The sequence below is a fragment of the Desmodus rotundus genome, chromosome 9, assembly GCF_022682495.2.
Source record: "Desmodus rotundus isolate HL8 chromosome 9, HLdesRot8A.1, whole genome shotgun sequence".
NCBI classification, from domain to species: domain Eukaryota; kingdom Metazoa; phylum Chordata; class Mammalia; order Chiroptera; family Phyllostomidae; genus Desmodus; species Desmodus rotundus.
In genome coordinates, this window is record NC_071395.1 from 35,203,909 (window position 1) to 35,225,096 (window position 21,188).

General features: G+C 40.4%; 2 protein-coding genes across 15 annotated transcripts in view; one reads left to right on the forward strand and one right to left on the reverse strand.

Annotated features, from left to right (window-relative positions):
- The window catches only part of HMBOX1 (homeobox containing 1), a 172,270-nt gene extending 154,755 nt beyond the window's left edge, over nucleotides 1-17,515 (reverse strand). For 11 of the 13 annotated variants that reach the window (XR_008425189.2, XM_053911774.2, XM_045202563.3 and 8 more), the window contains exon 1: nucleotides 17,225-17,515. The gene's annotated coding sequence lies outside the window, so the exon portion shown is untranslated. Of the gene's footprint in view, nucleotides 1-16,134; nucleotides 16,372-16,419; nucleotides 16,687-17,224 lie in introns of those variants that run through there. The other 2 variants (XM_053911773.2, XM_053911772.2) reach the window with 2 other exon arrangements.
- A 206-nt stretch (nucleotides 17,516-17,721) lies between these two features.
- The window catches only part of INTS9 (integrator complex subunit 9), an 81,097-nt gene continuing 77,630 nt past the window's right edge, over nucleotides 17,722-21,188 (forward strand). For both annotated transcript variants that reach the window (XM_024568719.4, XM_045202425.3), the window contains exon 1: nucleotides 17,722-18,029. In XM_024568719.4, coding sequence (XP_024424487.1) covers nucleotides 18,021-18,029 — 9 coding nt within the window. In that variant the 5' untranslated portion in view covers nucleotides 17,722-18,020. The remainder of the gene's footprint in view (nucleotides 18,030-21,188) is intronic.

The following is a 21,188-nucleotide window of genomic DNA, read 5'->3' on the forward strand; positions in this document are numbered from 1 at the left end:
AAATGTTTTGCTAATGTTGGAAGAGGTGAAACAAAAACCCACAGAAGCACTTACAAGGCATCAAAATCGGCAAGTTCAAAAACTGTTTTGAGCAGTGAAATAAAGTCTTGATCGGTGTATTCCATCAAATGGAGAGTACTTTGAAGGTGACTGAAATTTAAACATGTAAGAATACAAAAATTTTTAATAAATAAAAAATTTGGGCCTCCCTTGTACATTACTCCTATGTTTATTGCAGCATTATTCATGATGGCCAAGACATGGAAACAACCAAAATGTCTTTTGACAAATGACTGGTTAAAGATGACCAGATGACCACATATATGTTCGTGTGTGTGTGTGTGTGAGTGTGTGTATCTACATATATACAATAGAATACTACTCAGCCATAAGAAAATATGAAATATTGCCATTTATGACAACATGAATGGATCTTGAGAATATCATCCTAAGTGAAATAAGTCAGAAAAAGGCAAGACAGGCGCCAGCTGATGTGGCTCAGTGGAATGAGTGTGGGCCTGCAGACCAATGGGTCACTGGTTCAATTCCCAGTCAGGGTACATGCCTGGATTGCAGGCCAGGTCCCCAGTAGGAGGCACACAAGAGGCAACCACACATTGATGTTTCTCTCCCTCACTGTCTCCCACCTTTCCCCTCTCTAAAAATAAATAAAATCTTTAAAAGAAGGAATACGATTTCACTCATATGTGGATATAAAATGAAAACAACAAAAGAACAAACAAGACAAACAAACAAAGACTCAGACACAGACAGCAGTACAGAGGGTACCAGAGAGGAAAGGACGGGGGCCACAGTAAGGTGTAAAGGGAGCCAAACATGGTGACAAAAGATCTGACTCTGGGTGGAAAATACACAATGTAACATACAGATGATACAGAACCGTACGCTTGAAACCTATGTAATTTTATGAAGCAATGTCAGCCCCAACAAATTTAATAATAAAGCTTTTTTAATTAAAAAAGGAAGAGAAACAGGAAGGAAGTAAAGAAGGAAGGAAGGAACATCATTAACATTAAGTGCAGGGGAGAACTAACATTTCCCCCAACTGCAGAAACAGGAATTAACAACTTTAACAACCCTGTGTTAACTCAGCTTAATCCTCTAGCTCCGAAAAGATTAACCATCTATTCAGATTACATTTCCCATTGGGTGTTGGTACTACATACCATATTTTTCAGACTACAAGATGCACTTTCACCCCCAAATTTGGGAGGAAAAGGGGGGGTGTCTTATAGTCCGAATGTAGCTTACCTGGCTCACTACAGGATTTCTGCTTTAAGGGATGTTATTAAATATTTCACCACATTTTTTGCTTCAAAATCTTTTTCCCTATTTTCCTCCTCTAAAACCTAGGTGCGTCTTATGGTCCGACAAAATACAGTAATTCATTAAGATATTTAAATTGCCAGTTTCTGGATTTCTGTGATTATCCTCTGATTAAGTTCTAAATAACACCATTTCTATTAGGCAGTGAGTTAGCTTGCACAAATTCCTGTAGCCAACATTATGCATATATTCTGAAAATTCATATAATCAAAGCAGAAAAATATGCTAGTAATACAAAGATTGCAAATGTGTTGGAGTCAAGTCTTTATTTAACTAGTGAAAACTAAGGAGCTCAGTGTAAGTATTTTAAAGAAGTATAAGAAATGTTTTGGTAAAAGGAGAGAGACTGGTGATGGGGTTTAATATGCAAAAGTCCAGATGAAGGTAATCCAGGAATTATTGAGAACATTCAAGGAAGTTAGTCTGTTTAAAATAGAGTTGTTAAATAGGATAAGGCCAGCTGGTAGCAGTCTTTGAAGAACTAAAATTAATTAAATATATCCATGAGAGGAACTGGAACCCAGCAAAATAATTTAATAACTTATACATAGAAAGGGGATCCTGATTATCCCAAATACTCAAAGGTCACTAAAATCCTATCACCAAATCCTGTAAATCAAGAGTGATTATTATTATTCTCTTTCTACGTCCAGCCCTGGTATCACCCCCAACAGACTTATGACTTTCATTGCCTCTGGGATACAACACCAGGGCAACAGCTGGAAGGGCATCTGTGGCATATGGGGAGAAAGTGAAGTGACTGGCAACAGGGCGAGTGCTGAGAGACAGGGTCCTCCCAGGCAAAACTCCAGAGGCCAGGCAGCAGCACTGTCCCCTCTATGAGTCCTCCCCCACACAGCCACAGAGTAGTGACTTGGGTTGTTCCACCCTGGCAATTACCTAAAGCTTCACCCCATACAACTTACAGGTGAAGTTTTCTACAATAGGGCACACTATTAAGACAAGGAGTCCAACAGCTCTACCTAATACACAGAAACAAACAGAGGGAGGCTGCCAAAATGAGGAGACCAAGAAATATGACCCAAATGAAAGAACAGAACAAAACTCCAGAAAAAGAACTAAATGAAATGGAGATAAGGAACCTATCAGATGCGGAGTTCAAAACACCAGTTATCAGGATGCTCAAAGAATTCACTGGGTACTGCAACAGCATAAAAAAGACCCAGGCAGAAATGAAGGCTACATTAAGTGAAATAAAGAAAAATCTACAGGGAACCAAAGGTGGAGGGGATGAAGCTGATAATCAAATCAATGATTTGGAACACAAGGAATAAAAAAGCATTCAAGAAGAAAAAATAATTCAAAAAAACGAGGATAGACTAAGGACCCTCTGGGACATCTCCAAATGTACCAACATCCAAATCATAGGTATACCAGAAGCAGAAGAGGAAGAGCAAGAAACTGAAAACTTGTTTGAAAAAACTAATGAAAGAAAATTTCCCTAATCTGGTGAGGGAAATAGACATGCAAGTCCAGGAAGCACAGAGAGTCCCAAACAGGTTGGACCCAAAGAGGGCCACACCAAGACACTGTAATTAAAATGACAAAGGTTAAAGATAAAGAGAGAATCTTAAAAGCAGCAAAAGAAAAGCAGAGAATTACCTACAAAGGAGTTCCCATAAGGCTGTCAGCTGATTTCTCAAAAGAAACTTTGCAGGCTAGAAGGGAATAGCAAGAAGTATTCAAAGTGATGAGAATCAAGGATCTACAACCTAGATTAGTCTATCCAGCAAAACTATCATTTTGAATGGAAGGGGAGATAAAGTGTTTCCCAGACAAGGGAAAGCTAAAGGAGTTCATCATCACCAAGCCATTATTATATGAAATGTTAAAGGGAATTATATAAGAAAAAGATCATCAAAACCATCAACATTAAGATGGCAATAAATTCACAACTATCAACAACTGGATCTAAAAAACAAACTAACCAAACAAGCAGAACAGGAAAATAATCACAGATACGGAGATCATTTGGAGGGTTATCAGCGGGGAGGGTGAAGAGGGAGAAAGGGGGAAAAGGTGCAGGGATTAAGAAGCACAAATTGGTAGGCACAAAATAAACAGGAGCATGTTAAGAACAGTATAGGAAATGGAGTAGCCAAAGAACTTATATGCATGATCCACGGACATGAACTAAGGAGAGAGGGCATTGCTGGAGGGAATGGGGGTACCGGGTAGAGGGGTGCAAAGATTGAAAAACTGGGACAACTGTAATAGCATAATCAATAAAATATATTTAAAAAAAGAGAGAAAGAAAAATTTCCAGGTAGTTAAGAGGAGCAACATAGGAAGGAAACACGATCTTTTGCCTACATATTCCTAATCATTGCAACATTCACTGCAGGCCCATTCAACATGAGTAAGAGAGGTTCCTACACATAAACTCCAGAAAGCTTAAATGCCTAATAATGGATGAATATTTAATAACAAATTATTCACTCATTTAAAATGCTCAAAAAAATTAGGTGAGTATTTATGTACTGACACCATTATGTATTGTTAAATAAAGATATAAGTTGGAGTGTGATATAATTATATAAGGAAGGATTGGAAATATGATTCATACATGCAAAGGAAAATATCAGATAGTGAACCAAATTATTAACATTTACCCCTGAGGTTTCAGAATGTATTCTTTTTTTTAAATTTTTTATTTTCTATTACAGCTGTCCCCATTTTTCCCCCTTTGCCCTCCTCCATCCAGCCCACCCCCCACTCCCACAGTCAATCCCCCACTCTTGTCCACATCCACGGGTCATTCATACATGTTCTTTGACTTGTCCCTTCCCCTTCTTTCCATCATTATCTCCTCGCTCTCCCTTCTGGCCGCTATCAAGCCTGTTCCATGTTTCCATGCTTCTGGTTCTGTTTTGCTCGTTAGTGCATTTTGTTCATTAGATTCCTCTTGTAAGTGAGATCATATGATGTTTGTCTTTCACAGACTGGATTCTTTCACTTAGTATAACATTCTCCTGTTCCATCCATGCTGTTGCAAAAGGCAGCAAGTTTCTTCTTTGTTTTTGAGAAAGTATTTTCCATAATTGCCACAATATTTCCTTCATACATGCTCTTCTAGAACCTTGCCACTTCCCCTATCAAGAGGTAGATGGAGTCTGTGTTCTCTGCTCTTGAACATGGGCAGTCCAGCAGGACTGTCGCAGCAAATAGAATGCAGCAAAAGTAACACTCGGTTTCCAAGGCTAGGTCATAAAAAGCGGTATGTCTAGCCTTCTTTCTCTTTTGGAACACCTTCCTTTGGAGCCCAAAGGTGCCATGTAAGATGTCCAGGTATCCTTAAGCCACCATACTAGTGACCACACAGAGACAGAGAGGTAACCAAGAAGCTGCAGCTGCCCCAGCCTGCAGTTGTTTGAGATCTCCCAACCTGGGCATCAGACACAGGAGTGAGCTAGGCTTCAGATAAGTCCAGCTGAGAGATCCCAAGGGAGAACCTCGTAACAAAGCCAACCCCCAGAACCCTGAAAAAGAATGAAATGATTGTAGTTTTTTTAGTCTATTAACTTTGGGGGTACTTTTTATGAGCAATAGACGACAACACAAGTAGAATGTGTCAGGAAGGGGTAGCTACACTTATTTTATATATATTTCTTTATTGCTTGGATTCTTTTCTCTGCAATGACTTTATAATTGCAATTTTTATGTCCCTAGATCTCCTGCTATTTTGGTAAACAGGGAAAAACTGAGCTTATCCTCAGGAGACAATGAACCTAAAATTTCTACCTATTTTCTACCCTGACCATTCTTTACCACTGCCATTGGTACCAGCATTTTACAGCAAAACATATTTGTCAGGAATTTAGACCTCGCAATCTACCTAGTGCGAAGTACTACTTTTATGGTGGATCAGAGGAATTACTGAACCAACAGTAACTCAGATATAGTATTGAGATGTGTACCTCAGGCTTGAGTCTTCTTTCTGATCCTATCAAAATCAAACTGTGTGCTTCTTAAAGTCTAGGCCTATGTCTTACTCGTGTAATATGTAATCAATATTGGTTACATGAATGAGAATTAATAAATGAACTCTTAAAATTTCAGGGGGAGGGCAAAGAACACAGAGGGGGATAAGCCAAAAGGAGACTCAAGGACCTTACACTTCAACTAAGACTCCAATTCATACACATGAAATGAAAACTAAAATATTTCAAATGTGATAAACCTTGCAAGTAAATGCCAAAAAAAATCATGTATACTTGTAACAGAGTACAGAAATGCAGCCTACATATGGAGTAAATGGCCCAAATGTGACAGCGTTCACTGGACAATGTCTCCTCAGAGAGCGAAGACTTTAAATAGGTTTTATTAAGGAGATGTTAACAGGCAAGATAAGGATATACAAGCATATTAAGTGGGGAAAGTAGCAAACACCAAGAAATAAAGGCTGAAAATACACAATGGGAAGAAACTTAATTCACTTGACTGTAACAGAGAAAACACCTTCAGGAATAAGAAAGTAGGATGCTAGGTACAGGAGAAAATGTTAGAGAAACTTTAAATGCACATGAATTAAAAATTGGAATCTAACACAGTTCGAACTGACTGGATGAAAAGTGTTCGTGAAAATTACTCTAGCAGTGCTGTGCACTGTGGAACAGAGTAGGAAAGAGGTAGCGAGGCCAGTTTTACCGCTGCGATCATCTCAGCAAGAAGTGATGAGGATGGCAACTATGGATGTAAAAAGCAAGAGTGGCATCCGAGAGATGTGATGGGGAAGGAATCAGCAGAACAGTGATGATGAGTTAGATGGGAAAGGGGGAGAGAAGCACAAAAGGAAATTACTAAAAGGGTAATTTAGAGCCTTTAAATCTAGGAACTCCAAGGCTAGACATAATTCTTAGGAAGAAACGAAAAGGATAATAATGGAAGGAAAAAGATCTTGATAGAAAAGAATTTTAACTGAGGAAATAGGCATTTGCATCAAAGGCAACTAGGGCCAACAAGAGTAGAACTGAGGGGAAAAAATCAGCAAACAAAAATAATAAGTAGCTAGAAAAGGACTGTTTGTAATGTACAAAAATTCTAATGACTCAGCAGGGGAGTAAATACAATACCTTAGAGACAGAAGGACAGGCCAACTAATAATAAGATTAAAAGGTACGTGTGCCTTGATCGGTGCCAACCACTGTTTTAGGCATTGTACTACTACTGCTTCATATTCTCACAACTATCCTGTGATACGGGTACTATTATTTATCTCCAATTCACAGACGGAGAAACTGAGGCACAGCATAGTTTGCCCAAAGTTACAGAGTAAGTTGTGGAGGTCAGATTTGCACCCAAACAGTCTGACTCCAAATTCTATGTTCTCAACCAGCTCAATATTCTAAGATCAGTGATGACTCTGAAAAGAATGATGACAGACCTAAAAAAAAAAAAAAAAAAGTAGGGAATTAATTTGTGAGGGCTAGATTCAAGAGATGGTTGAATACCAAAAATGCATACAGTCAAATGCAAAAAAATCTTGTTCAACAGATCCAGAAAACTAGAATGATGGAGAACTCACTGACAGAGGGGTGGAAAGGACTGCCTAAGAGTTGGTATGTGAAAATATTAAAGCTTAAGAAAATGAACTGATGACAAACCATTACAGGCTAGATGTTTGGGGCATAATACTAACCATAAGTATGACATCTAGAAAAAGAGCCATGCCTAACCAAAACACAGCCCACTGCACAATTTAGTGGCATAAGCAATTATAGAGGATGTTTAACATAAGCCAGGCATGTGTCAAGAAGTAAATATTCCATGTTACAAAAAGGTATTTTAAGATTACCAAGCCCTCCACCATAGAACCAAGCACATAGTAGCATCTCAGTAGGTGTTATGCTATGTCTGTGCATTTTCCAAATATTCTGAAGACCACATCAATTACCTAATATGCTTATGAAAGATGCATGTTCCTCAACCCATCTAAGATTTTAATAATCTGAGAGTGGAGCTCAGAAAACTAAAATTTTAGTATTTTTTTCCAGGCAATTCTCTTGCACAAAAGTTAAGATGCACTTCCTTCCTCTGCTGCAGCCTAAGTGTGAGAATTCTGTGGCTCCCCAACTGTTTATCTCACCTCCTGTGGCTTTGTAATCTGACTCTGATCTTCTGGCTTCTTTAGTTGCCTATGCTTGACTTGCGCTTATTTCTAAAATCTCAGTCCTGGTTTGGTAACATAATCAAGACTTGGTTTTGGAGGTTTTAGCCCCGAAATCCGTATAAACTCCAATATTGACATAGGGGGAAAGTTCCAGCCCCTTTCCCTGTCATCTCAGACTTTCTGTTAAGCATAACATATGGTATTGCCTGTACACTGAACTGACTCAGTATGTCAATTCTTACGTTGCCAGGTCTACGGAGAACTTGCCCAAGATGAAAGACATTTTCTATCAAAATAGTTGGCATCAGAGACAGCGTCTGTGAAAAATATTCCAGATCTGGACTAGTGAAGGAATGAATCTTTCTAAGATGTTTCTTTATAAAAAAACTTTTTAAAATGTATTCATTGAGAGAAACATCAATTTGTTGCTCCACTTATTTATACACTCATTGGCTGATTCTTGTCTGTGCCTGACCAGGAATCAAACATGCAACTCTGGCATATCATGACGACATTCTGACCAACCGAGAGCTGTCCGGCCAGGGATCTAAGATGTCTCTTTGTCTCTTGACTCCAAAAATGAGAAAAAGGTTGTCTTCTTGATATGAGGTAGAACAACAACAACAAAAAGAGCTTTTTCACTCAACCAGGGAATCTCCTTGATAGCAACTAGGATCCGACAAGAACGGCTTCCAGGTTCTTTCATGCTTCAGCAGATCTGTAAGCCACTTGTAGAGACAGAATATCCTTGTCTCTAGTGCTACCCGTGGCTCTCTTTAACTTAATCCTGGCTAGCACTACACCCCCAGTTTGTCATCCTTCTGGTTTGCCTGAGATGACTAACGTAACCACTAACACTAGATTATACTGGGAGACTTTTGCCCTTTCCTACGAATTATTTGATCCTTGAAGAAAAGGATGCAATCCAACCCACCCTTGTACCCCAGAGTCCCTAAACATGCGCTGCTAGACCTGACATGTTTTAACTGAGTGTGCCCCCTTTATGCCCTGCAAGAGAACCTCCTCGGGTAGAGCACCCAAAAGCACTGGCTTTACATAAAAGATGACCTGCCCCTGTGCCTCACCGCCAAGTCATGGAAGAGCAACAGACATCTAGCACACGGTCGTGCCACGCACTCAGATTTCTCTCTGGCTAACTGAACTAATGGAAGCACACTTGCCACTACAAGGTAAGCTTTAGTTTAAAGAGCAGTTCCAAATCCACCAGTCAAAGTTATGGAGAAATAGAAACTATATAAAACTACAGCAAGGCAAATAAAAGTGGAAGGGAGAAGTGAGAAAGGTAAATGAAGCAGACACAGAAAAGCAAGGCAAGACCAGAAACCATACATCCCTAAAATGAGAGACAGAGACCAGCTTCTCCGAATCCGACAGTCCTCCCATTCACAAGAGCTCTAGTTCTGTATCAACCCAAAAGAGCGAGGTCCCTACAACCACCTCTCCTCAGAGCTAAACAATTCCTGGTTGAAAAGAATGTAAACCAAGACATATAAAAAGCTGACAACAGATACCCAAAGCGAAAAAAGAAGTGTACCACCAGAAAGTAAAATCTCAGGTAGCCATAAGAGCTCTCTGTATATGAATGTGACTTATCCACAAGCACCACCAATGTTTATCACATTCTGGTCAGTAAAACAAATCAAAATTTAACTGAGCTTTTCAAAGTAAATTATCGGTGTTGACAAATAAAGAACTGTCTCAAACCTGGTAGAGACAAAACCACGATATACTTTTCCTGTTAATATACTTGAAAATACTTTGTTAGCCGTTACCTTTGTTGTTTGACGTTTGTAATAATCAGCAGTATGGCGGATTAACAGCCTCATCTTTGACAGGATTTGTAACTCATACAGATAATAAAGGGATGACAAAGCATCAGCAGCCCTATAACCAGCTTTTAACCTGATGGTCCTTTCTTGTACTTAGACTAACAAAAGTCTCAAGATACCTTTTTTTCCTCTAAAGAGCCTTTTCTCTAAAAATGATCTTTGAACTGACTCTGAAGTGAGTTCCCTGACAACAAATTCAAAATAGAACTCAACATAAGCTCACAATGAATTAATCTGACAAGTTTACTTCAACTGTCAAAAGACCAAACTAAAGTCATACCAACTGCAATTCTGGTTATCTAATAATACAGAGGACGGCATACTTCCTCTCTGGCAAGAAATATATCATTTAAACCTTGAATTTATTTGAATCTTTCACATTTTACTTACAGGAATTTTTTAAATTACTGTTAACATACTAAAAAAGCTTAGTATGGGTACTAAAAAGTCAAGTAAAGCTTGCCCATTTTTAAATTCTCAAAACAAGAAAGTTTAATTGGAATTTTCCATAAAAACTTGCATGATGTATCAAAGCAATTTCTAAACTACCACAAAAAGCAAAAGAGTGAAATTATTGACCCAATAATTGCTATTTTTCTCTTTATACTGACAAAACAGAATTTGACTACGAGGAGAAGCAGTCAATCTGTGGTGACAGAATAGCTCTGTATCTTGACTGTGGCGGTGGTTACAGAATCCACACGTGAAAAAATGGCGGAGAACTGTGTACACGCACTGTACCAATGCTGACCTCCTGGTTTTAATACTGCACTAAAGTTATATAAGATAGAACCATGAGCGGAAACGAGGTGAAAAGTACCGGGCCCTCTCTACTATTTTTGCGACTTCCTATGAATTTATAGCTATTTCAAAATTAAAAGTAAAAGAATAAGCAAACATTTGGTGAATTCACTTAATAACAAAAACAGTGCATATAAAAAACAAATTAACCTAAATACCCTCCCTGTTTAGCAAACCGGAAAACTGAAACCTAACCAGGTAATGCACAGGAACTTCCATGGGCAACAACAAAGTGCAGACACCTAGTGGACGTGCTGTCAACAAAACCTTCTACTTCAGAAAATGGAACTTAAACTTGGAAGTAACCAATAACTTGTGCTCATTAAACAATTCCTTGTTTTAGGAAAGACGACCAGGTCACTTGATGCCTGTGATGTACAGAAAAGCAAGCAATACGTATATATTCTTTAAATTATTGTATTTTATTTAAAAGAAACTTCTTTTGAGAAAAAAAACCCTTGAAGAAGTTTATATTCAATCGCAGACCTACCACCTGTGGGGGAAGTGGCATCTTGTTGAAAGCGCGATACAGTGTCGTACAGCAAGTAAGGGAGACCCTGCCGTCTTTTCAGAGAGGTCTTCCTTGCCTAAGAGTGTACAGCAACTATTCTCGTCCTGAGTGGGTCTAAACTGCTACTATGTAAAACTAAATACAGGCTGTCTTTGACTCTAAAAAATGCATTTTCAACCAAATAAAGGTAATATTCAGAATAGCTACTTTCAAGTTCTCCACAATAAACAATTATGTTCCAGGAAGGCAAATGCTGGTTAAATCAGTGGCTGCAAACCACAGTCATAATATAGCCTCCTATAAGAATTACATTCTAAAGTCTAAACTCATACCTTAGCTGTCATCCTGCTACCCCTACACAATAGTTTTGGGTAAAATTTATCCTTGTGAAGCCCGGTTTGGTAAAAACAGGACTTTATCGTCCTTGAAAGGAATGAGACACAGATATAAATCACCACAGGTGAATTTTTGGAAAACCAACTGAAGCAGTATATAAACATCAAATATAAACATTAGTAAGTAAATAAAACAGATGCCTGTCTAAAGTGGCTTCCAGATCACATAATACAACTATTCAATTGTCCCAAGAGTAACTTAGAGAACACACATTACTTGACCTGGAGTGAGAAGTCAGATTTGTTGGGGGGAGGGGGCAGGAAAGCAACTATACAGTTAATAGATCTTTAGTGGAGTTAGGTGAGAAGATAAGAAAAGTTGGAGTATCGAGGGAAAATCTAAATTAGAAATCCAGAAAAAAAAATGTATTAACGGGGCTAGGAAAGTGATTTTTCAAATTGTAGCCTGAATTAAATTAATTAGTATTACTCTTTATTTGGGGAAAAAGAGAAAAAAAAGCCAGAACAACACAGTATATTATCATCCTTTACACAGCAATATGCTCTAAAGTTCACAATTAATTATTGACTTTTGAAGACATACTAACAGATACAACCCTCACAGACGAATACCCAACCCTCCGTGTCCACGGGACAGGGTATCTGTTCAGTCCACCAGGAGTTTGGCATGACTAAGGGTCTGGGATACGTAATGATACAATGTAAGGCAAGTACCAGCACATAAAATTAACTGGTATAACACAATAATTTCACTAGTTAACTAACCTCACTAAGATATGCCAGAAGCATTCTAAGGGCTCACAGTGATCCTATGAAGGAGTACTTATGCCCATTCCATAAATGAGGTAATTGAGGCAGAGACAAATTAAATGGCTTGCCCAAGGTCACATAGCTAGTAAGTGCAGAGCCAGGATCTGGACACAGGTGCAATGACAGATTGGATTTATTCAAAGGCTACTGAGCCACTGTTGGATTATAGGCACAGTATAGCTGAAAATCAAACCTGTATTTTATTTTAGCAATATCCCTCAGTAGGGTTGAAGAATGACTCAGGGAAAACACTAAAAGCAGGGGGATTAGTAAAGAGACTGATGTGGCCAGCCAGAAATGATGAAGGCCTGAATCAAGGGACTAGCAACAGAATGAAAATAAGTGAATAATAGATAAAGCACAAAGGATGCAAAATCAACTTGACTTCACGACTGGACGGAGAGAGTAAAAAATGACTCCATAGCTTGACTAAGCCCAACCCAATAGCTTCATATTTTAATCACATGATTACTTTATGAAAATCTTTAAGCAAACAGGTTTATTCTTAAGTCATCCTCATTTCAGCTATAGCCTTAGCCTTTGATATCTCTTTGAAAAAAGTGATTATATATATTAAATCTACTGCTGCTTGGCAATTCCATGCAAATTGTTTAATGTGCTACAGTAAAGAGAGCTATTACACGTTTTTGATAAACCACATGCAGACCACTGAGAAACCACTGAACAAAAGATGGACAGAGAAGTGCCCTGGGCAGTGTAGCTCAGGTAGTTGGGGCACTGTCCCATATACTGGAAGATCGAAGGTTCAATTCCTGGTCAGGGCATATGCCCAGGTTGTAGGTTGGGTCCTCAGTCAGGTACACATAAGAGGCAACCGATTGATACCTCTCTCTCTCACATCAATGTTTCTCTCCCTCTCTCTAAAACCAGTAAGCATGTCTTTGGGGTGAGGATATAAAAAAAAGATGGACAGAGAAGCTACACAGAATATATTCAGTATGTGGAACTGAGTCAACGTTCTGATCATTATCAGCACTTTAAGTGTAAGAAAAAAATCTAAAAGCCCTTTGAATTGATTTGATTCTAATTTGATCACTTATAAGGAGAGGTCTGTAACCACCTATTTTAGGATTCAAAAAAAGTAAAATAATGTATCTTCAAAGCTAAATCAACTATTGTTCTTTTTTCTCCTTTTGTTTGTAAATGTTAAAAAAAAAAACCCTGTCCTTGTAGTTTAAATCAAAGACCTGTGAAATATTGCATTAACGTTATAATAACCATTGGAAAAACTTACTGTAACTTCAACCTTATTACCAGTGTAAGGGGGAAAAAAAAAAACCCTATGTGAATGCCAGGAACTTCCAGTAACTAAATGCTCTTGGAAGGTATCCAAGACAATGTTATAGTAAATTTCCAACTTGTTTCATCTAAAATCAAGAAAAACAAGTTATCCAAAGCATTGGATTATGTTTAAATAGACTCTAACTAAAAGTTTCATGTCAAATAATCACTCAGAAAAAATCTTTAATAAACACTATACAAATCTCAAACAAACACTATACCTATGATGAGCCCTAAGTCCGTTAAGGGTCAAATGGGGGGGGGGATAGTTGCACCCAGGAATCTAAGTCACATTACTTAATATTATTTTGAGAAAAACTTCAATACCAGTAGTTTCCATTTTTAAAGAGCTAGATTTTGGCAGGATCTGTTAAAGTAATAGTTCGCAATGATACTGAAAATCTCCATAGCTTCTACAGTGTGGGCAGTATGTGGTGGTGGTTACATTTTGGTTTCTAGCTTGAGCCACTCTTTAGTCTCCTGTTATTTGTGGTTCAAATTCCTTCTTTATGGTTCGGTTCGCATGTCTGATAGGTGTACACCCATTTCATACATAGGCAAACTTGAAGGTGCTGTATATGTGCGAGTGCACATGTGAATGCACATATATAGACAGCACTCCAGGTGAGCTGGGACTTCTGCTCCTCACAACTGATTTAGAAATTAAAGTTCTACGACACTGAGAAGTAAAAGCCAGCAGTTATAAGAAAAATCTAGCCAAATAGCCAAGGGAGCTATAAAATTAACTAGCAGGTTCACAAAACAAACAAAAGCCAACACATTTTTACTGAGCATCTTTGTTTATCTGTAAATGTTCTCACTTTTAAAAAGTTGAGTGGTGCACTTACATTTATGAAAAATGACATCGTAGGATAAATTTCTAATTCCCAAAAGAAATAATTCAAGTTTAAAGATCCACATATAAAAACAATTGAAGCAAGAGCTGCAAGAAATGAACAGGAAAAGCAAACATGGTTTTACAGGAAACATTAAAAGTGGGATGGACTAAATGTATAAAAGACCTAAAATGAAGGAATTAGGCATAAATATTCCCAATGCGTTCAATATCTACTGAAAGAAGCAATGCCATTCCAATTAATACCTGCCACAAAAGTTGCCATAAATTAGCTACTTCTGTTTTTTTTTAACAAGGAACCAAGGAGAGATGTTACAATGTATTTTGTAACTTACCAATACTGTGCTATTAAATTTATAGGCTCCATCCAAAGATGTGCGCTGAGACTGAAATATGTCAGTACAAGAGTGAAATGAAGCCTCACTAGACACTCGACACAAAGCTGAGCCCTAAAGGCTCCTTGATGCACAGTTTGCAGCCACAGCATTCATGACAGCAGTACACTGAACCATCAACAGACTAGTTTATAACAGTTTAGCTTTCCAATTTCCATAATACAGGCAACATTTTCAGAAGCAATCATATTAAAATAAATGTGTCTTTCACAGCTACAGGATGAAATCTTAAACTGGACAGGCACCAATGCCCTGATTTTCTACTTTTTTCGTAAACCATATGACTTCCACATGCTGAGAATGTTTTATGCTTTAACCTGCAGTAAAGGCTTTACATCATTTTAATGCTCAGTGCTTAAAATGCAACAGAATCACCTCAATGAATGCAAGGAATACATCTGGTTTACTCTGCAATGATTTTAACCAGACGACTAGTCAGAGAAAGTTCAATGAGAGCTTTTCCTAGTAACTTTGCATCTCCACAGCAGAAAACAAACAAAAGGAAAATCCGAGGTGAGGGTGGGTGAAGAGCAAATATTGTTCCAACTATTAACAAACATTTCAGGTTTTATTTCTAAAATAATTACTGAGCATTTTAATACTCTATGTCTGAGAGAGCATCTTTTAGCCAAAAACAAACCTATTATGTAGTAATAATTTAGGATTTTTCTCCAGTTTTTACAAAGTAATGTTTCAGATTAAGATAGAAGGTAAAAACAAAAATATTCTGGAAATCCTAGTCTATAACAAACTAAAGGCTCGGCTTTGCATCAACACATTCTATATTCTAAATTCGAGATTTAGAAGACATCAATTTTGTTTCTATTCAGGTCAATCTAAATATATATGCTACCTCATGTGTACAGTCAGCTTATCTGTGTGAATGACCAACTGCAGAAATGTCAAACAGAAGATTATAAAACACATCATAAAATTACGTACTGTAGCTACATGACTTTCAGTTTTATGAAATCTAAGGTCTTTACAGATAGGTTCAAGAATTGATAAGTTTGGAGCCAAATATGTAAATACATTAAATTCTCAATAGGAAAGAGACATTATGTCAATTCCTTTAGTTACTGAAAAGTCTATTACACTAAAAATCTGTGCATGGGAAGGGTTACTGATGAACATATCTCAGACTGAAGGAAGTACAAACTATATGATCTTAAATTCTCCTGGCTGGATGTTATTAAATATTAAAGACTGTGAGAATCAAGATGTTGCAGTTCCCTTCCCTTTATAACTCTAATTGAAACTGGAAAAAAAAATCAGAATTCAAATTTTCCAAACTTATACACATAATTCAACTGGATCTAACAACTCAGTTGTACAGTTTTAAAATAAGTTTAACGCAAGGCACTGCAAACTTGATGTGATTACCTGTGACTAAATGCAAAATAAAAACAAATGCAGGTCCTTTTCATCTAAAGATGAATTTCACACACAACTACAAAAAGCGCAACTGTATCAGCACCAAAAAACAAAAAACAAAGAAACAGGGGCACAGGAAGCATTATGTCCATCCAGGAAGAGAAATGTGCCACACCAAGAAAGAGAGGAAGGAAAGAATGAAAGGAAGGAAGGAAGGAGGGAGGGAGGGAGGGAAGGCAGAGGTCTGTGTACCTGCAGGATCCCAGAGAAATGAACTAGTCACACTCTATATGAAACATGAGGGTTTTTAAAGCTTCAGGGTAGATTTATAAAGCCATCACTTTATGCCATTCAACTTTGCATAGTACCTTTAATGCCAACTGCATTCTCCCCTTCACTCACCCAACGCGTCCTCACTCTTCCGTACCAGCCTGCAGACGAACGCGAGGCCGAACAGGGTGGAGTAGAAGACAAACACAAACAGCGCCTTTCAGCTACTCCCCCTGCCTCCAAATAATTTCCAACAGTTTTTCCCACCACGAAAATAAGTCGCCCTGTCTCAAGATGCACAACATTGCGTCTGCAGTAGACAGAGATGCACACACATGTCAGCAGTCCCGACCCCACGTCCCCGAGTCTTAAGTAACGTTTAATGTATTTAACACGGAGACGGGGAGACACCCCTACCTGTTTCGGGGTGAGGGTGGGTGGAGGACTCCTTTCCAAGTAGCCCCAATAGTGTAACAAAAACACGGTTCCGGAATAAAATATTACGAACACTGTTCCTCTCCCACCTTCTCTGCCGACTTCGGGATGCAGAAATTCCTCTCCATCCCTACAGTTCTCCGGCCCGGAGTTTCGGGGCGCAGAGGCGCCGGGGAGGGGAGGCGGCGGGGAGGACGAGTGCGCTCGGGCAGCGGGACGGAGGCGAGTCGCCACGCCGGCCGCCCCGCACGCCCCACGGCGCCGGCCCAGAGGTCCGCGTCCCGGACCCCGCGCACGCTCCCCTGCCCAGGCCCAGCCCCAGGCTGTGGCTCCGCCGCCGAACTTCCCACCGCCAGACGGGTATTCGGGACTAACGTGGTGCGGAGTACACGTCAGCCAGTTCAAAACACACTTACACCCCAGGAAAACCCACACGCCTCCGGCTCCCCTCTCAGTCCCCCGAACTCCAGACGGGAGACCCCACCTCCAGGATTCAAACCTTCCGCCCACAGCGCCGGAGACGGGAAGAGTTGGGAAGCGGCCGACGCCTTCCAATTACCGCCCCCCACGAACTGCCCCACCCCGCACCCTGCGTCCCGGTCACCCGCTCGGGAGCCCCCTACTTCCTCTCTCCTCCCGAGCGGGCCGTCGAAGAGACCCATCCCCAGCCCACTCACTTTCTCCCCGAAACCCCGCAAGAAAGAAAAAAGGAAAAAGAAAGAAAGTGAGGAGAAAGAAGTGGGGAAAGAGACTTGAGGTGGCGCGGCTGGAAAACCACTCGACTCACCTCGGAATCGTAGCTGAGTTCTCTCCGCGCGGCACAGCCCCCTCCCCAACGTCCCAGTGCGACGGGCTGAGCTAGGGAGGAGGGGAAAGCGGGAGGGGGAGGGGTGTCTTCCGCGTGGGGCGCCAGTCGGGAGGGGCCTGGGGAGGGGTTGAGGTCCGCGCAGGAAGAGGAGAGGGGGGAGGGGAGGCCCCTATCTCCCAGTCTCCCCCTGAAAACCTCCCTAGTCTCAATCACATCAGACTGACTGTCTTTGTCTGGCTGACAACCGCCATATTGATATCAACAGCCCCACTCCCACCTGCTGCCGCCGGGCGGCCCTGGGAGTTGTAGTTCCTAACTCCCTTGAGTAAAAGCACGGGGCGCGGCGGCCAGAGCCCCCAGAGAACTACAACTCCCGGCAGGACTCGCGCTCATCAGCCTTCCCACCAGGGAGGAGGGTGAAGGAGCGCCACAGCTGTGGGGACTACACATCCCAGAACACCGTGGGTACCAGGCCCAGGCTGAGGACATGATATCATGCTGGGGTGGAGAGGGAGGATGAATTGGCGGCGGGGAAGGATTTGAGCTAACGGAAGGAGGTGTTTGGAGAAAAAAGGGAGGAAAAGGAAAGATAACTACAGTTCCCATGACGTATGGAGAGACGACTACATTTCCCATGATGTCCCGGAAAGGGGGCGCTGGGAAGAAAGACTGCATGTCCCGCGATGCTCTCTTCCCGCAAGCGGCGGAGCTTGAACCGGAAGACGCTTTCTGGGTTTGAGGATTCCAGTGACTGCTGTTGAATCTAAAGTCCAATATGAAACTGGTGAGTCTCCGCTCCTAAGTTAGAGGGCAATGGTTATGCCATGTCCTTTGGACTTAGTCGTTTCCATCTTGCAAAGGGAACCGTCTGTAAAGGGGTGGCAATAAGGAAACTAGAAATTGGGGTGGACCAAAGGGGAAGCTGCTGTTCGTTGTTGCGGGGCTTAGAATCACGCCTCCCCATCCCAGCCCACACGCAACTGCCAGGAGAGCGTACAGTCCTTGGGTCCCTTTGGTTAAATACGAGGTTGACTGTAACATTTCTTCGTCGGCGCACTAAGGTTGGACTTTATGAACTAGGTGTGACTTCTCAGCTGCCACGTGAGTGTTATAATAGGTTGTTAACTTCTTTTCACGCAATTGGCTCTTGATTAGCGTTTCTTCCTACCCTTACGGAGAAGTCTTTAGTTACCTATAAGCAGATGTTAGAACATATTGAACATATTAATTTTTCTGCTATAGACCCCTAATTGCACTTGGAATTCAAAGAAGGACGAGATCAGGGTGCGTTCTGGGAGGATTTGAGGCTGAAACCGTATTTAGGATATGGGTGGGTTGAGAGGGATTGTTAAGACATTACAGGTGGCAGCGCCCTTCCAGTTGCCAGATGGAATGAATGCTGCCTGATTCATGAATGGTTTCATAAAGCCAGTTAGATCTTCAAATTTAAAAAAAAAAAAAAAAAAAAAGACATCCCAGTCTAGGGCTGTAGGGATTTCATGAACCAGGTTAGGTGGAACATGCCAGTACACCTTGAGTCTTTACATCACAAAACTCAAAACACCTGGCTCGTGTCGGATCTTTATTTTGAGCTACTTTGCTACGGTTGTGCACGCAGACTTAACTAGTTTATTCCAAATGTGTGGAGCTAGCTAACAGCATAATTAGAGTAAAAAAAAGCTTGTGTGGGATGCTGTACTTTTTTAAATTGTATTCCTGTAGCCAAATATTGTCAAGCTTTACTTTCTGTGATTTTTATATGAAAACAAAAGATTTATGTTCTTTTTCCATTTATATAATTATTTGAACCATGCTTTTCCAAAACACCCACATACCCCTCATTGCACAGGTATATACTTACTCAGCAAAGCATCAGCTGTTTTCTGAGAAGTCAGAAAAAGTACTAAAAGTACACTGAACTCCAAAATTGCCTCCATTTAAAGCTGTTTATGTAAGGGATAGGGCACAGATCAGTAAACCTTGAGAATATCAATTTGCTTCTGGGTCAGTGTGCCAGACACCGAAGAATGCAGAATTGAAAGTCACTGCCCTCGCCCTAAAGAAGCATGCGGTATAATGAAGGTAGACGAGTACGCCAAAATTACAATTCACTGCATTCCTGACAACACAGGGGCAGGGTTAGGGCTTGGAGAATGGAGATGAATGAGAGGCAGCTTCCTGGAAAGGTGACTCTAGAACTGATGAGGAGGATGAGTAGGCTAGGGCCTTCCATGAAGAGAGTTCGGCTTAGGAGCAAAAGACATTGTGCCCAAATGATTAGAGCACAGACCATGTCTCCCATACGGGACACATTACATTCGGTGTGCTTGCTGCGAAGGCATGCTAGTGTGAAACCGTCCTTCTGTAAAAACTCACTTGCCGAGGTGATCAGAGAGCCACGGTTTACATTACATATACAAGAGTGGGCAAATGTAGGTTTGCCATTGCGAGTTTATTCTTGTATTATTTATTTTTTAGTAATCATAACCTGCATTTTTCCCCCTATGAACAACTGGAAACCTGCTTTTGCCCACCCCTGTAGTTTGGTTTGCTCATACTATCCTCCTGTTTATTTAGAGATGTGAAAACATGGAAGGGAAAAAAAGTAAAAGATTATTTTTTTCCTTTAAGAACCAAAAGATGCCTCGGAGGAAGTGTTAAAACTCATTTGGTAGTTAATAGATGATCTGTAATGCAGACTTTCTATCAACACAGCAAAGTGGTTTCAAAAACATTGACACTCAGTAAATTAGACTTCTTTTGTGTGACACGCCTCCCGCTGAGTTGGAATAAATCCTCCCATGGCCTAAAATGCTTAATTTTATGTGCTGCTTCATACAAAATTACGGAATTTACCGCAAGGAATATATAGTGAGCCAAGTTTTACATTTATATCATGAAACACAGAAATACATTTTATTGAGCACATTCTTATTTTTGAGATTATGACTTGCCAAAATACCCTTCCCATGCACAGTCTGTGACCACACCTTTTTCAGTCCACTTCTGTCTCGAACAGGTCTGTTTCTCTCCGGCCCTGCCAATACGGGCTTTGTAGGGGCTCTTTGCTCTTGCCATTTGGAATTCAAAACACCTTCTACCTGGTCTCCCCACATTCAGTCTTATCCTCCTCCAATCCCATTTTCTACTCCGCAGCCCAGAAATTGTTTTAAGTTTAAGAGTGACATAAAACCCTTTGCCCTTAGGATAAAGGTTTGTAATTTTTTCACTTGACTTACTTGGTCCTGCCTACCTCTCTAGGCTCATCTCTAGCCCTCATCAACCTTGCTCTCCTTATTCCAATTATATTTCACATCTTCCAGTTCCGTGATCTTCCCCGGCTCTCTCTTGCCTCGGGGATTTTACATAGGTTCCATTGTCTACAACACTTTCTGCCTGCCCAATTTTTTTTACACATTTCAGCTCTCTGTTTAAATAGCACATCTTCAAGGTTTCCTTGGATTACGTACCCCTCTCGGATGCCTCCGTGGTACACTTTCTCTTGTAGCATTTGCGATTATTGGTTTTATCTCTGCCCTCCGTCTCGTAGACTTTGTGTTTTCCCAAGGCCTGACATCGTGTGACACCACTAAATAGTAGTTAAATAAATAATCTCTGAAGGCATACTACTGAGAAAAGATTAAGGGTAAAGTTAAAACATTACAATAAACTATAACATTGGAGTAAAAAAAAACTAAATGCCACGCTCTATGGCTCCATTACTGTGTGCCAGGCATGGTTCAGGATCCTTGCTCTTTAGCGTCCCATGGAGCCCTTTGACCTAAGTGATAGTGTTCCCATTTTACAGATAAAACAATCTGAGCCTCCGGGAGGCAAAGTGGTTCAAAGTTCCACGGAGGGGAAAAGTGCTAGAGCCACCATCTGAACCCAAGTTTCCTTTATCAAGAGTCTGTTGCTTAATAAGGGCAAGGGCTCCATCACC